General features: G+C 55.0%; 1 protein-coding gene across 3 annotated transcripts in view; it reads right to left on the bottom strand.

Moving 5' to 3' along the window:
* Window positions 1-4,206: 4,206 nt before the first annotated feature.
* The window catches only part of SLC37A1 (solute carrier family 37 member 1), a 67,732-nt gene continuing 56,328 nt past the window's right edge, over window positions 4,207-15,610 (bottom strand). For 2 of the 3 annotated variants that reach the window (XM_079923449.1, XM_079923448.1), the window contains 2 exons: window positions 14,975-15,053; window positions 9,177-9,481 (listed from right to left, as the gene is read on the bottom strand). In XM_079923449.1, coding sequence (XP_079779575.1) covers window positions 9,252-9,481; window positions 14,975-15,053 — 309 coding nt within the window. In that variant the 3' untranslated portion in view covers window positions 9,177-9,251. Of the gene's footprint in view, window positions 5,196-5,623; window positions 5,689-9,176; window positions 9,482-14,974; window positions 15,054-15,610 lie in introns of those variants that run through there. The other variant, XM_079923450.1, reaches the window with a different exon arrangement.

Genomic DNA, 15,610 nt, shown 5'->3' with positions numbered 1-15,610 from the left:
CGTCGACTACGACACACAAAGATATGTTTTGGCCAGGGTTATCTGTTTTTGGTTGTAGGTTTAGTTTGACTCAAAGTAGTAAAAATAGTCTAAATCGATCTATTTTAAACACTGGTGGACCCGTGCACACTTAACACGCATGTGTGATGTGTCCCGGCCGGACCGTAAGCCATTTGGTGCTGTTGGGAAATCATCAATAAGTAAAACCAATGGGAAGAGGAGAGGAAATGGTGTTTAGGACACAGGTACCCAGACATCCGACTGAAAAGGAAAGGGGGGATGAGCCCATCAAAAGGGGCAAACCTCTAGCAGCCTGCCCGCCTTCTGAGCTGCGGGACACGGCCCGGCTCTGCCCGTGGGGTACCCCCTGCAATGGCTCAGCGGAGCCAGGACCCTCTGTCAAGATGTCACAAGGTCCCCATTTGGCTTGCAGTGAGTTTGGAGGTGACGCTCCTGCCCTGTCACGGAAGCACCTCAGCTGGGACGGTGACTCACCAGTTTCAGGGTCGGGCTTTGTGTGGGTCTAAGGTGCCAGCTCCTGTGCTTTATTTGGGGTGTGGGGGAGTCCGGCTCCTGGCGTGGAACCCCATCCCTGTGGCAGTGGCACTGCCCTCGGGGCCCCGCTCCCATGGGCCTTGGTAAAGTGGCCCCAGTCAGTTAGCGCCCTCGGCAGGGGCCAGGTGGGAACAGGCCGGGGATGGGGACACCTAACCACGCTTCCTTAGAAGCATATCAGGAAGGCTGAGCCTTCAGGGGACAGTGACACCAGGCTGACTGGTGAAAGGGTGACTTGAAAGGAACTGACTGGCTCAGCTGGAGAGGCAGGCCAGCCCAGCACCTGGAAGGACTGAGACAGGCTGGGACTCGGGACCCTTTGCTGCAGGGCTTGCACCTGGACAAACGTCTTCTCAAGCAACAGAATACAAAGAAAGTATAAGGGACTAAAAATAACTGCGTGCACGCACAGCTGGGGCAAATTAATGACAGCAAGATATAAAAAGACCAAAACCCAGTGCCACTTCTGCAGAGCCAAGAGCAAAGGCGGGGCACTGCGCAGGCCCCCTGCACACACCACTGCACAGGCCCCCTGCACACACCACCACCTAAGGGGTGGGCAGACCACCTAAGTTGCCCTTCCGGCCTGACCCCTGGACACACCCCTCCCCTCACCCCATGTAAGGAACAGCTCGCCCCCCACTCGGGGAGCAGGCAAGCAAGGGAACCTGGGGTTTGCTGCCGATCCCGCCTGCTGCAGCAGGGGCCCCAGGAAAGCCCTGCCTGCATTTCTCGTCTGGCCTCTGATCAACTTCTATTGGTTAAGGAGGCCAAGAACCCTGATCGGTAACAGGATGAGCCCAGAACCCGTGGCCGTTCCTGGGGTGGGGGGTGGGGGGACCTTTCAGACACCCTACAGGAGGACGCCCACAGGCCACCCTAACCCGAACGGGCTGCACGACGTGCAGGGGCCGCACAGTGGCAGGGAGAGCACGCGAGCCCCCTCCGGCTGACTCTGGCCCCGGGCTCCCCGTCTGGCCTGCAGGTCCTGTCTAAGCCTGCGTCGGGCAGCGGCGTCGCCATGATGGCTTCACGGGCTACGGCCGCCGCAGCCACGGGGCCTGTGCTTGGGTTTACTGCTCTGCCGTTGCTGTGTTGAGTCCTGCAGGGTGTTCTCTCTGGATCTGTGGTTTGTAGTGAAGTCCGGCGGGGCAGTGTTAAGGGGCTGTAGGACTGGATCCTCAGCGGTCCCGTGATCCCGTCTCCTACCGCCCCTCCCCAGGGAAGAGGGAAAACGTTTCATATTCTAGTACTTTGAACAGCACTTTCTTCTGACTTTTGAACAAGGGGCCCATGTGTTCGTTTGACACTGGGCTCTGGTTGGAGAAACAGACGCCTGCAGCCCGGCCAGTGAGCAGAGGAGCTGCCGGCACTCCCCAGCCTGGCAGCCCTGGGGCGCCCCGGAAGCCAGGCTGACGCTCCTTGGGGACACTCCACGTGACGCACAGTGTGGGTCACTCACAGCAGCCCCTGCGCCCCCACAGCCAGCCTCCAAGCCATCCACCCTGGAGCCCCCATCCCCGGGATGGGGGGGCAGCCACGCAGCTCCCTGCCCTGCAAGCTTCCCTCCTATTCCGGGTGTGTCTGGTGGGTCACTGGTTACAGGTCACGATAAGATGAGCAGATTTCGAAAACAAATGGATGGTTACTGAAGGGGAAACGTGGGTTGCGGCGGGGGGGGGGAGGGATGAATTAGGAGTTTGGGATTCACATACACACACGACTATATATAAAATAGACAGCCAACAAGATCCTACTGTAGAGCACAGGGAACTCTACTCAATATTCTGTAATGACCTATATGGGAAAAGAACCTGAAGAAGAATGAACGTATGTGCATGTATAACTGAATCGCTTTGCTGTACACCTGCAACTAACGCACTGCTGTAAATCAACTCTACTCCAATAACATTTTTAAAAAGGGTGAGCAGAGAGGGGAGTCAGCGTTCACAGACTCCTACAGCAACGCGGCAGAGTGCTTGTATGTGTATTGAATCTAATGATAAAAAGTTATGACATATTCTTTTTCCAGTTCATTTTTTCCAATAATTTATTCTTACTGGATTTTACAAGCTGGTGATCGGAGGGGGCTCTTTATCATGGCGAGTTTCTAGGACCAGTTTCTCTTTCATCTGTGATTGGAGGGCTGTAGCCCCGCCCCTGGCTCCTTCACTGCCCCTGTCGCAAGCTTGCATTTCAATCATCCTGGGCATTTTTTATGGATTGGAATAGGAAAATCTTACTGACATATACATTCAAGAAGGGCAGAGTTACATTTCCATATGAATACGAGCACGTAGGCACCACGGCTGGCTACTTGCAGAAGGATATTATCCCAGCTACTGCGCGGAATGAAACGATGATGTATTTTTATACTGAAATCGTATACTTTTTTCCTTAAAAGTCAGGATGAAATCTTCCATTCACGGATAGAGAAGGCTTCAGCCAGGCTGCTTTAGAAAATAGCCGTGTGTGAACCTCCTTTTCTAAAGGGGTCCACTCTCCCCCACAAGGGCGCTGTTTGCTGTCCCTTTGCAGGCTCAGGATGGCCGCCCCTCTTCCTCTGTGGGTTGTGGAAGATTTTCTTCTAATACCTTAGTGCCCTGGGTTGGGAAAAACAACGATCGCCTCCTGAAAAGCTTTCTGTTGCTGAACCACAACAGAGGGTAGCTATTCTTCGGGGAAGGTGCAAAATTGAATTGGGTCAACTCAAGACCTCACCTGGGCATCTGAGCAGCTCAGGCCCCAGACAGAACTGTGCTCTCAGGCGGGAGCTCTGAGTCTTTTCCTGCCCTTGTTGATGCAATTTAGTAACGAAAAAAGGACAGAGGCTGTATGGTAGCAAGGGGGCCGCAGCCTACAGGGCACAGACAAACTCAGGCCACCACGATCCCTGGAGGCCGGGCGAGAAGGATGCTTACAGCCAAGGGCAGGGAGGGAGAATGAGGACGTGTGGGCCAGAGGCAGAGGATGAAACACAGGATGCCGGAGGGACAGAAGGATGAGGCTGAGTGAACCGTGTGTGCGAAACCGTATGGAATCCACTTAGCGTCGATGGAAATTTTACCTTTAGTAGGAGGAAGCTTTCTAAGTGTGTAAGTAACTTTGGTTAACAAAAAAAGCAAGCTCCCTGTGAGGACCAGTGTGCTCAGAAGGGCCCTCACCTCGCCTGCCCGCCACTGGAGAGCGGGGACAACAAGACGGCCGTGGTCTACGGCCAGACCCTGACCACGGCCCCAGGGACAGCCTGCCTTTCAGTGCACAGGTGTTAACACTCGGCACCCTGTCTGACAAAGACGTGTGTCACCTTAGAAGATGCCTGTTCTGAGAAGGACGTCTGAAAGCCTGCCCTGAACTGTGCAGTTTTCAAGTGCAGCCCTGCTCCTGCCGGTGTGACATTTCATGGTCAAGGACAAACCTTGGGGTATTCCTTGCATCACATGATTTACAAAACATCCAGCCGCTGGGTTTGCTGGGGCCTGGGCACGACCTTCTGTGTAGACTGGGGACTTGTCCACAAGCAGGTGACCCCCTCTCTGCTGGAAACGGTCTCTGCTTCCAGCTGCAAAACCACGGACTGTGTCCGACCCTGAGAAAAGCGAGAGCGCGAAGCTCTATTTGGAAGTTTTCTTTTTTGAATGTAATGGAGACGTGAGCAGAAATAACCGACATTCTGCCTGAGTTGGTTTTTCTTTTAAACGTTTTATTTCAAAGGTCAACAGCCGAGAGGCAACACCCGAGGAAACAAGTGGTTAGAGAACAATCGGAGCTTGTCTGAATCAACGACAAGATGCCACGTATGTTCCCTAAGCTTCTGTAACACGTCACCCATTTCAGCAAATAAATCCGCTCCAGTGCTGTGTCACTGAGGACAGGCCCAGGTCTGCGCGTGGCGTCATGGGGGGAGACACAGGGCTGGGCTGGGGGCCCGGCCTCGCCGCGTCCTCCCCGCGACCCCACCCGGGGCCAGTGGCTTCGGGGCCCTTGGGGCTCCGGTGACGGCAACCCCCGGGGTTCCGGGGCGGCCGTCTGTCCTCCAGTCTGTCCACAGGCTTTGACGGCTTCACCGCAGTCCACCCTGGACCGTTTCCGGGTGGGTGCAGAGCAGGGGGAAGTGCTGGGGACATCTTTTGGGTGACATGATGGGTCTGAGCTCTGTCTTGGTTTTGATGCAGGTGTCAGCTCTGTCCTTGCAGAGGTGTCTCTGCGGTCCGCACCCCGACTGCCTGCAGCATCCTGACTGTCCCCCGGCACGTTCCTGCCATCTGAGCTCCACCCACTTGGACGTCCCGCGCTGAAATACCTGAGAGAGACCGAGGCTCCCCTGGGCGCTGCACACCAGTCCCGGCCGCTGCCACTCAGGATGCAGAGGGGCCACCCGGCGCCCCGAGGTGCCAGCTCGTGGGGCTCGGCGGGCGGCAGCCAGCACCGCCCACGAGCTGCTCCACGGCCCGGCCGACACAGTGCCAGGATTTCTCAAAGTGGCCTGTGTGCCTTTCCCAGGTGAATGTGCAAAAGGCAAGGGTAAATCACTCTTTTCAACACAGGATCCTTTATTTGAACTCTTCCTTGAAAGACAGTTTGTGAAGGACTGGCCCAGCCTCCCTCCACGGGACTCGAGGGGTCAGTGCTCCTTAAACCTGCAAGAGGAGGGTGAAACAGCAGCTGGTCTCCCAGCCTGCAGCGCTCAATTCACGCCCCAAGCGCAGAGCCTGGAGCTTCTCCCTTCCTGTCCCGAGGCCTTGGGGACAGAAAAGGGGAGAGGACACAGGAAGCGGGAGCAGAGCCAGGCGAGCCTGGGAGCTGCTACGTTTGTCTGAAAGCTGCAGCCCAAAGAGCAGAAAAGAGGCGAATTTCCCGCACATTGTTCCCCTCCATTTTGAGGAGAGGTTGCCGGGATCGCACCCACACCAGGTATTGATTAGGAAAGGAAAAATGAGCGTGAATGAGGCGTGCAGTGCCAGGGACCACGGGTGAGCTGTGGTCTTTTAGGAGAAGCAGGTGTGGCGGCAGACAGGCCGGGCTGGCGCTCAGAGGCTGAGGGGCGCAGGGGGCAGGGCGCACTTACAGAGCTTGGTTTCCCGTCGCCGACCCCGGGCAGCTCAGCTCCTTGTGTATGAGGCGGAGCAGGAACTGCACCCAGAGCAAAGACAAGGCCACGGTTACTGCTGGGAGACCCTGCGGGTGGTGCCCTGCTGGCAGCGGGAAGGTGCCCGAGCAGCCCCGCCCCCCGGGAGCCCAACCCAGCGGGCGCTCAAGTTCACCGTGTCTGCGGCTCTCCCGTGGGGCGCGGGGGACCAGCTGCCCACGGAGGGGCCTCTTCCTCAGAACGTAAAGAACTTAAAAGCCTCAAGCAGAGCGGTGGGAGTGCCCCGCACAGCTGCCCACGGGCCGGGTCCCAGGTTAGGGCTGCTGGGCACCGAGTCCCGTGTGTCACTGCGGAGGCCGTGCTCCTGGGAATAACGCCCTTAGGACAGATTCCAGCCAGAAGGATGTCTGTTTAAAATGAAACCAGTCCAGTCATAAAGTGTCCAAATGGGAAAAAGAGAGTGAGGACAAGGTGACCCATGGTCACGGTGACACTGGGGGAGACCAGGGTAATGGAGGACCAGGCGAGGGTCCGCAGCCAGCAGCACCGGAGGCTGCCCGCCCACCCTTGGAGCAGCCCTGTTCCACGGGGTAGCTTCTGCGAGAGCCCCGGCCCTGCCGCCTCAGGGCCTGCTGGTCACCCCACCAACTTCTCAGACGTGACAAAAGCGGCCGTCTGTGTGCACTGCCCAGCAGGGAGAGGGCCTCGGCCCCAGAGCCTGCCCAGGTGGCTGCAGGCCCGTGTGACGGGGGTCAGAGGGAGAGGGGAAGGCCCGGGGCTCGGAGAGCAGGACAGCCAGACAGTCCGCAGGCCCCCAGAGTCACCTGCCGGGTTCGTGGAGGTCCAGCCTCAGACGTGGAAGGAGGTGAAACTGGCCTACAGACCCCAGAAGAGAAGAGGCATGTCTGGTCTTTTTTTTTTTTTTTTGCGGTACGTGGGCCTCTCACTGCTGTGGCCTCTCCCGTCGTGGAGCACAGGCTCCGGACGCGCAGGCTCAGCGGCCATGGCTCACGGGCCCAGCCGCTCCGCGGCATGTGGGATCTTCCCGGACCGGTGCACGAACCCGCGTCCCCTGCATCGGCAGGCGGACTCTCAACCACTGCGCCACCAGGGAAGCCCGTGTCTGGTCTTTAGGGCTGAAAAGACTGTCCTCAGTGGAACCATGGAGCCGTCTGCTGGCTGTCCTCGCTCGCTCTCCTGCAGCGATTTTGGCTGGAGTCTCTCATCTGACCTAGCCGGTGCCGCGGGCTCGCAGTTATTGTTTGCCTGTTATGCGTTTTCCCTCTCGTCCTTTCTGACATTTCAGGTGTGTTTCCTGTAAGTAACTGGAGTCGGGGTTTCCAAGCCAGTCTGCCGTCCGCTGGTGACCGCAGACCCGGTGGGGTCCTCTCCCACACCCCTCACTCCCAGCTCTTTTCTCTTCAACGACTGCTTCGACCTCAGGTTCTCCAGTTTCTTCCTCTGGGACTCCTGCTGGACGGTGCCGGGCCGTCTCCTCTGAGCCTCCACTCTCTACCTGCTCCCTAGTATTTTCCATCTTCCCCTTCCTGGGCTCATTCTGGATGATTTCCTTATACCTGTATGTCACCAGCTCCGTCTGTTTTAGGTCTTGTTCTTTGCACGTGAATTCAGTTCCTTCTTTGCCATCTTTAGTCATTTTTTTTTCATCTTTTTTAAATTGGAGTCTGGTTGATTTAGTGTAGCGCCCATCTCTGCTGTACAGACAAGTGACTCAGTTATACACAGAGACAATCTTTTTTCACATTCTTTTCCATTATGGTTTATCCCTGGAGGTTGGATACAGTTCCCTGTGCGCTACAGTAGGTCCTTGTTGCTTATCCATCCTCTGTATAATCGCTTGCATCTGCTGACCCCAAACTCCCAACCCTTCCCTCCCCCACTTCCCCTCCCCCTTGGCTACCAGAGTCTGTTCTCTATGTCTGCGAGTTTGTTTCTGTTTTGCAGATGGTTCATTTGTGTCATATTTTAGATTCCACACACAGGTGACATCATATGGTATTTGCCTTTCCCTTTCTGACTTACTTCACTCAGTATGATCATCTTAGTAATGTTACAAGTGTTTATTTTGACGGTTTGTGCGATAACCCTTTTACCTGCCGTTTGGGGGTCTGTGTGTTGTGCCCGTCACTGCATCACAGCGGGCCGTTCCCTACTGTTTCCTGATTTGGGAGTGTGAGCTCGTCTGCAGCTGGGTGTTAGAGGCCCCACGCGGCGGGGGGTGAACTCTGTTCCTCTCACATGGTTTGGGATTTGCTTCTGCCGAAGAACCAGGTACATCACCACCCTAGAACCAACTTAATTTTTTGTAGGTGTTACATATTTACATAATGCTAAGTTAAAAATGGAAGGTTACTGTAAGCAGGTCCATGGCTAAAGGTTCTCAGGGCAGACTTGCCCCCGGTCTGGCGTGTGCGCTGAGACGGCACACATCCTGGCTGTCTTCTGTGCCAGTGTGCAAACGTGCATGCTTTCACCACACGCAGGGACCCCCGACGGTCCAGCCTTGACGAGGGGTCTCCACTTCCAGCTCCGCACCCTGGGCCAGCCCAGCACCGCGCCTTAGTCCCAGGGCTGTGGGAGGGGAGGCATAACCACCCAGCCCCTCAATTCCTGAGACCGACGACTCACCCTGGCTGCTCCAGCATCAGCCTGGGTACTTATTTTAGTTATCTTTACATTCTGGGGTCCTGGGGATAGCCTTTCCTCTCTTACGAGTTTAGCTGTGCTTTAAAAGGAAGTTTAGTGTATATATTACCTGGTATTTCTGAAATTGAAGTGTTTTCAGCCTTAAACAGCCATAACGATGGAAGTGTCACTGCTACTTGGCGGAAATGATCTGGGGACTTAATTGAAGAGCTGCTTTTAACACCTAACAGGTTCATAAGTTGAGAGTCGGTATTTGATTCTGTATGAAATGGGGGGAGCTGTGTCTTAGGGCTTCCGGGAATGAAAACATAAAGGTTTCATTTAATTGATGGAGTTGATATTTCCAAGATCCTCAGCTCATTTGTAATGGGATCAACATTCGGTTTTCCGGGTGATGCGAGAGGAGACGGTGGCTTCAGGTCTGGGCCCCTGCGCGGGGTGACCAGTCGGGGAGGCGCGGTGGCCACCCTTGCAGGTGGCCGCTGCAGGGCTGTGCCGTCGGGACCGGCCTTCTCCATCCCGGGGAAAGCCTCCGACCTTCGCATGCAGGAGGGGACAGACGCGGGCGCAGAGACCGCAGTGCTCAGTGCTGCATGGGCGGCCCCGGCTCCTGTTCTGAACTCGAGAACAGTTTGGATGCGGGAACCAGCTGCTTCCCCAGTGCGGCCGGCTGGGGGCAGGAGGGGTGTGGGAGCAGTCACGGCACCGGGTAGGAGGCCAGCTAAGGGCACCGTCCCCTTTAACCCCCACAGTAAATCCCGCCCCTGGTGCCGTTATTCTGCCCACTGCACAGGCGGGTGCTTCGGAGCAGAGGGGCTCAAGAACCCGCCCGAGGCCCACACCAGCCCCCTCTCGGCCTCTTTCCCAACCTGCTGGAAACCACCCGCTGCTGCTTCGGACATCTGTTTAAACCAGAGAAAGGGCCTAGGACCACGAACATTTAGGGGTCTGTCACCGGCCCAAACTCTGCCAAGAGCCGCAGGAGTCCGCAGGAAAAAGTGCCCCCGGTGTGTGGCTGACAGCCGCAGAGACACTCGTGAAAGCTGCCTGGCTGGAAAGCAAGATGACTCACCACTAAGGCACAGGCGTCTGCAAACACCAGCATGTAGAACACGTTGCTCCACCCCGACGGGGAGAGGAGCCCGGCCAGCAGTGGGCCCAGCGCTGCTCCTGGAACGAGGCAAAGGGACACGCGTGGTGCTGTGTGCAGAAAACTCTGGAACGTGACTACCCAAAACACCCAGGCCCAGTAAATACACAGGAAGGTGCTCGACACCTTACTCCTAACTTAAAAAAGCACGTTAAGGGGACTTCCCTGGCGGTCCAGTGGTTAAGACGTCAAGCTTCCACTTCAGGAAGTGGGTTCGATCCCTGGTTGGGGAACTAAGATCCCGCAAGCCACGGAGCATGACCCCAAAAAAGAAAAACCACATTAAACGCTAAAATCTCACTCTCACCTGTCAGACTGATCAGGGATAAAAAAGCCTGGTACTTGTACTGGTGAAGGCAGGTTTGGTCCAAGCTGTTTTTGGAGGCAAATCTAAAAATGTGTCCTCACTTTACAATATCCATTCTTTTGACCCAACAATCCCATTAAAAAATTATTATAAAGCAGTCAGAACCTAAGGCACAACCTTAGACATTCTTGTGCTATAAAAATATTTGGTTAAATATGAATAAGGTTCGTAGATGTTAACTGTATCACTGTTAACTTCCTGATTCTGATCATTGTACTGTGGCTATAACAGGAATTCCTGGTTTTGGGGGAATACACGCTGAATACATAGCTATTGGTAAAAGGGGCAGCATGTCTGCGATTTACTCTTCAGTGGTTTGGGAAAAAACATGCACGTGTATATTCATAAGTATACACTCGTGTGTATGCATATGTGCCCGTGTGTGGGTGTGTACGTACAGAGACAGAGAAAAGAGAGAGGGAGGGAGGGAGAGGGAATGATAAAGCAAATGTGATTTCTTTGTACTATTTTTGAAACCTTTTTGTAAGTCTCAAATTATGTCAAAATAATTTTTTAAAAAATGATAAAACAAAAGAAAGCAAATATTCCTCAAAATATCCAGAAATATCTGTTTAAGAATGTTTGTTGCAGCAGTTGTTTATTTTCCTAAGAGAGACTGGAATAAGTTATGAAACGCGTGGAGGATGGCTCAGTGGCTCGGAACAGGCAGAAGCGTGGAGAATTCCCACCAAGTTCCTGACTGAGCTTTAACCTCTGAGAGAGAGGTTGATGAGGGTCTTTCCTACGTTAGACGTGCTAGTGTTACGTGTTCACAAAGGGCGCTTACTACCTTTATAATCGGAGAAGCAATTGTGTTTTTTGAAAGTCACAGAAGGGCTCCAGGTCAACGTGCATTGTTCACACGTGTTTCTCTCTTCCCTCCCGAACACCCCAGGATGAACCATAACTGAGTTAAACAAAATGAAACCCACAAGGAGACGGGTGGATGAGAGAAGGCACTGCTTTTGAGGATGGGATTTAAAGGGCGTGACTGGCATGGTTCTCCTTGCTCACGAGAAGGGGCCGGGGACTCCCAGCTCAGAGCCAGACTGCCCAAGTGCACGAGGCAGGGGCAGAGGGGCGGTAGGAGGACACGGGATCTGGCTGAGACTCTTCTGTAATGAACGGTGAGATACGACCCTCCGGCCCCTCTGACCCCGGGTTTCTCCTCCTCAGCATCACTACTCAGTGATCATCCCCCCCACACCCACACCCCAGGAGAGCAGAAGCTTAACCTTGCCTCCCAGTGGCAAGAATGCTGGCCGTGAGGTCACACCCCTGTGGGTCCTGGGGGGGGCGGGTCTCCTCCTCCAGACCCCAGTCGGACCCCGAAGACCAGCAGTTGACATGCGCCCCGTGCAGAAAGGGCTTCTGACGAGTTCTTAGTGGCTCCGTCTTAAATATGAATATATGATGGGATGGCCAAGGTTCACCCGTGTAGAGGAAAAAGCCTCAACGTGAAAGCAGACAAGCCGGGAGGAGGGGGAATCTGGAGGAAATAAAGAAACCGTGGGGAAGAACATTCCCCGGAAAATGTCATACCCTCGGAGAACTAACAGAAAAAGAAGTTGAATCATGCGAAACTCCCACTTTTGTGTCTGAAAACCATCCAGCTTCAGCAATTTCACAGCATTCAATCTCACAACACTGCGTCCAAGAAGAACAGGATGCACTGAAAGGGCAGGATGACACTAATGAATGTAACATGGTGATGCCTGAAATTAAAAGTTCAGCACGGAAGTTGGGAAGGAAAGCCGAGAACATCTTGGAGAAAGTAGAGGAGAACAAAGACGTCGTCAGGCAAAAGGAAAAAAGAAAATTGAAGGATGAATCCAGAAAGTGAAACATCCAACTAATGGGTTTTCTAGGAAGACAAGAACAGGAGAGGAGACTCGTCAAAGAGAAAACACAGCACACTTTCCCAGGGATGCAGGGCATGTGTTTCCAGGCTGGGTGGGCCCCAGGTGCCCGGGGCATGGGGGATGCAAAGAGGCTGCAGAGGTAAAGTGAGCCTGGGGGCCTCCAAGAGGAAAGACCAGAGGTCAGAGGTGGAGGCCTGGGCTGAGGGTGACAACGGGCTTCTCTGTGGTGACAGCGGGAGCTAGAAGACACTAGAATTCTGGAGGAAAGGGACTCTTGGCTAGAATTCTATACCCAAGGGAGAGAACCGAATCCAGACCCCACAGACTCCCAGGCCCTCAAATCTGCCTCCTGCAAACCATTCCTCGGAAGCTACTAGGAGACGTTTTCCACCAAAGAGGAGAAGTAAACACGGGGTCTAGGAAACAGGGGTCCACCGTGGCCAAGACATGAAAGGGGCTTGCAGGAGGGCAGTACAAGCGGCTCTGGGATGAGAGCCGTGTCCTAGGCAGAGCACAGGGGTCACGTGGCTGCAGGGCCCCTCGCAGGCTGCCGGCCACGCTGGAGAGGAAGGAACAGCCGAGACAGAACAGTAAACAAAAGGGAAAACAGGACGTTTGTTACTTTGGGGAAAACCAAAAACGTGCATATTAAGGGTGTAATAGGTGAAGTTTATTTCTGGGCTCAAGAGTGAGCGACGTCAAGCAGTCAGGATGGCTGGGGAGGACGAGAGGAGGGGCCGTGGGGAGCAGGGGCCCCAGCTTCCTCACCAGGAGGACAGCAGAGAAGGTGATGGATCAAGGGAGGTGTGACTGTGCATGTGGGGAAGACGGGACAGAATGGTCGAAAGCGATGGCTTCTAGAAAGAGGCGGCGGAGGGGGCGTGGGCAGGGGACTGTCACTTTGCATTATAATACGTTTCTAAGACTACTATCTGGTTTCTAAAGTAACACTGTGTGTTACTTTGAGAAAATAAAAATTAACTTGAAGAAATTCAGGGCTCTATTTAATTGCCCTGCATAAACATAAAGAAACAGCCAGCCTTGCAGCCCACCGGGATGCAGTTCTCAACCCTGTGAACGCACCAAACACGTGAACTGGTGTCCCTGCAACCGTCTGGCTCTGGTGAATTGAGAGAAGGCACCAGCTTGTTCACAATTAGTCGAGCTCCGTCTCCGTTGGAACCAACATTTACAACATTTAATAAACACATCAGGGTAAACGCCCTTGTGAACAGAACTTCTGCTGGAACGGTGTGCATCTCTGCCTGAGCCTGGCTTTGCTTCCATCTACTTGGGCAGCACTTAAGCAGAGAAACAGTGGGGGAGACACAGTGGTGGACGCGCCTGCCTGCCGTTTCCATGGTGACCACCTCCTCTGTCCTGGTGCACTGGGGTTGCCAGAGCCCGTGGAGTCCGAGGCTCAGCCAGACCCAGGATGCAGGACCAGCAGCGAGTGCAGAGGCCAGGGATGGTCTGAGTTAGCCTCTGCCCTCCTTCTGTGAGGGGTGACAGGTGTCCAGAGCCGGGCTTTGGTTCCTCCTGCAGCTCAGAGCCTGCCCCCAATTAGAGACGCAGAGTCTCTACCCTGGGCCAAGAACTTCTGCTTCCCTCTTGTTTTGAGAAGATCAAGAGAAATGTGTTCTTTAGGCTACTTCATAATTTCCTTCTTTTTAACCCCCCATCTTCTGCTTTAAAATGCAATCAGGGCTGCCGGCCAAGCTCTCAATTTGCTTTCAGAAAAGGGTGTCACAGTGGGCGCTGGACTGACTCAGACAGAGGCCTCTGTGGACAGGAGGTAGAGAGGATGCGGCCGGGTCACACAGCCCCTCAGAGCCGTGCTCAGCCCAGGGGTCTCCCGACAGCGCATCTTCCAGGCTGTGGGAAACTTCTCAGGGGCCATGTGAGCCCGGGGGGGCGTGCTGGCAGACCGCGGACACCCGTCACCCGGCACGGCCCCCTGCCCGACCTCCCTAACCCCAGACCTGTACCCCGGCTCCCAGGAGGCGCCCCCGAGGGGATGTTCTCACCGAGAACATCAGGGTGGTGAGACCAGTATCACAGTGCGGCCCTGTCCCAGTGAGCCGTGCAGGCTGAGGCCTCTGCTACCGGCCCCTCATCTTCGAACCCGACAGCCTGGATGGGAGACCGCCCCGCCCACCTGCGATCTCCCGTCTTAGAGCCACCGGGCAATCAGAGTACAACCGAGAACGAAACAAACTCCTGTCCTCCTGGGGCTTCCATTCAGGTGCAGGGGGAGAGGACAGTACAGAGCAGCCAGGTGGACGGTGCTCCAGAGGAGGGCGGGCCAGCGGGGAGAGGCCCTGAGCCTGGGCAGGGAGGGGTCCGCACGCCCCAGACAGGGTGGACCGAGGAGGGCCCAAGGAGAGGCCAGTATTGGGTGGAACTGTGCTTGCAGAGCCGCTCTTGTCCGGCAAGCGCTTGGTTTACTGCTACAAGGGTGCTCCAGACCCCCAGGGCCCCGCCCCACCTGGCCTGCCCTCTCTCTCAGTGTCCCCCTACTCCAGGGGCCTGGGGCAGCAGGTGACACATCCGCAACAGCCAGCGGGGCCACTCCAGCCCACCTCCCAGCTCCAGTCCCCGTGTCGCCAGAAAGGGGCCCTCACCGACGCAGCAGCCCGGGGCAGGCAGCTCTGGGGGCTTGGCGGGAGGGGTCCCGGTCTGTGTGCTCCTCCCAAGAGGCTCAACAAGGTCATGGACGTTGCTGTCAGCCTTCTGACTCACGGATCAGTCAGACAGGCTTGCTGTTTACCAGCTCCCATCGGCCCAGCTCAGAGCCGTGAGTTGCTCCTTTTTCCCTCTGGAATATGCTGCTGCATTCTCTCCAAGATCCTTAACGGGGCTGGTAACACTCGGAGTCTTGTGCGCCACGAGACCCACCAGTTCACCTGTCATTTATATTGAAATAAGATCCTATTTCCCTTGAAACGACTGTGAGAAACACTCAGTGGCCCAGAGGCCCGTGGGCCATAGTCTGCCCACCACCGGCTTGGAAGGAAACCTGGGTCCACCTCCTTTCAGACCGAGGAAACCTGGTTTTGCCAGCCATGTGCGCAGGTCTCCTCTGGAACCATCCGACCAGAGAGGATAGGCAGGGCCAGCCGCCTGTTTGCTCTGGGTTTGCACGCGCTTTTGATCTGCTCACAGTTTAAGGCCAGCTGATCCTGACATCACCAAGGCAGCTGGAACCCTGGGCGGCTGTTAACTAGGATGTGACCATGTGTCTCCCCTAGGGCCACAGTGATGGGCTAAATGCGTCCACGTACCTACAGACCCAGTGCCGTCAATGATGGCGGTCACGGTGGCCAGGGCGTGGGAGTTTCCCTTCAGACTTTTATGAGTCCCCTAGAAGAGAGGGAGACACAAATGTGAGACACGTCCCAGCAACAGCAGAGGCAGAAATAAACCTACACCTCCTCTATGACAATTCACCCAAATCCCTTTGCAAAGCAAAACGGGTATTTCCATCAGAAAATTTAAGTTCTGTTCCATCCCAATCTCACCTTGGAAAAAGATGCAAAGTTTCAAGTGCTTTCAATAGTAAGAACTCATCAGAAATACTTGTCCAAATATATTCTAGTTTGAAAAAGGTCTTAGAATTCTCTTCAGTAAGCAAATCTTTCCTCGGCACTATCACCGAGGCACCGTATCGGCCAGCGTGGAAAATGAAAAGATGAATATGGTGTTCGTCCGGTCCCTAAGCTGTACCAGTGCTAACGCCTGCGTCCGCGAGTCTGCCTGGGGCTTTCTGTGCCGTGGCTGAGACGCCACTGCAGTGTCTAATTAGTGGCAAGTGCCCGGGGACGGGTAACAGGGCAGGACCCAAGAAACCAACGGAGGGGGCACAAGTCCTAAATGAAAAACCAACAGGACCTCTGGTTTTCAAAAAGCACACGTACAGG

Source organism: Stenella coeruleoalba (genome assembly GCF_951394435.1).
Source record: "Stenella coeruleoalba genome assembly, chromosome: 5".
Lineage (NCBI taxonomy): Eukaryota > Metazoa > Chordata > Mammalia > Artiodactyla > Delphinidae > Stenella > Stenella coeruleoalba.
This window is presented reverse-complemented; position numbering and strand designations above follow the sequence as displayed.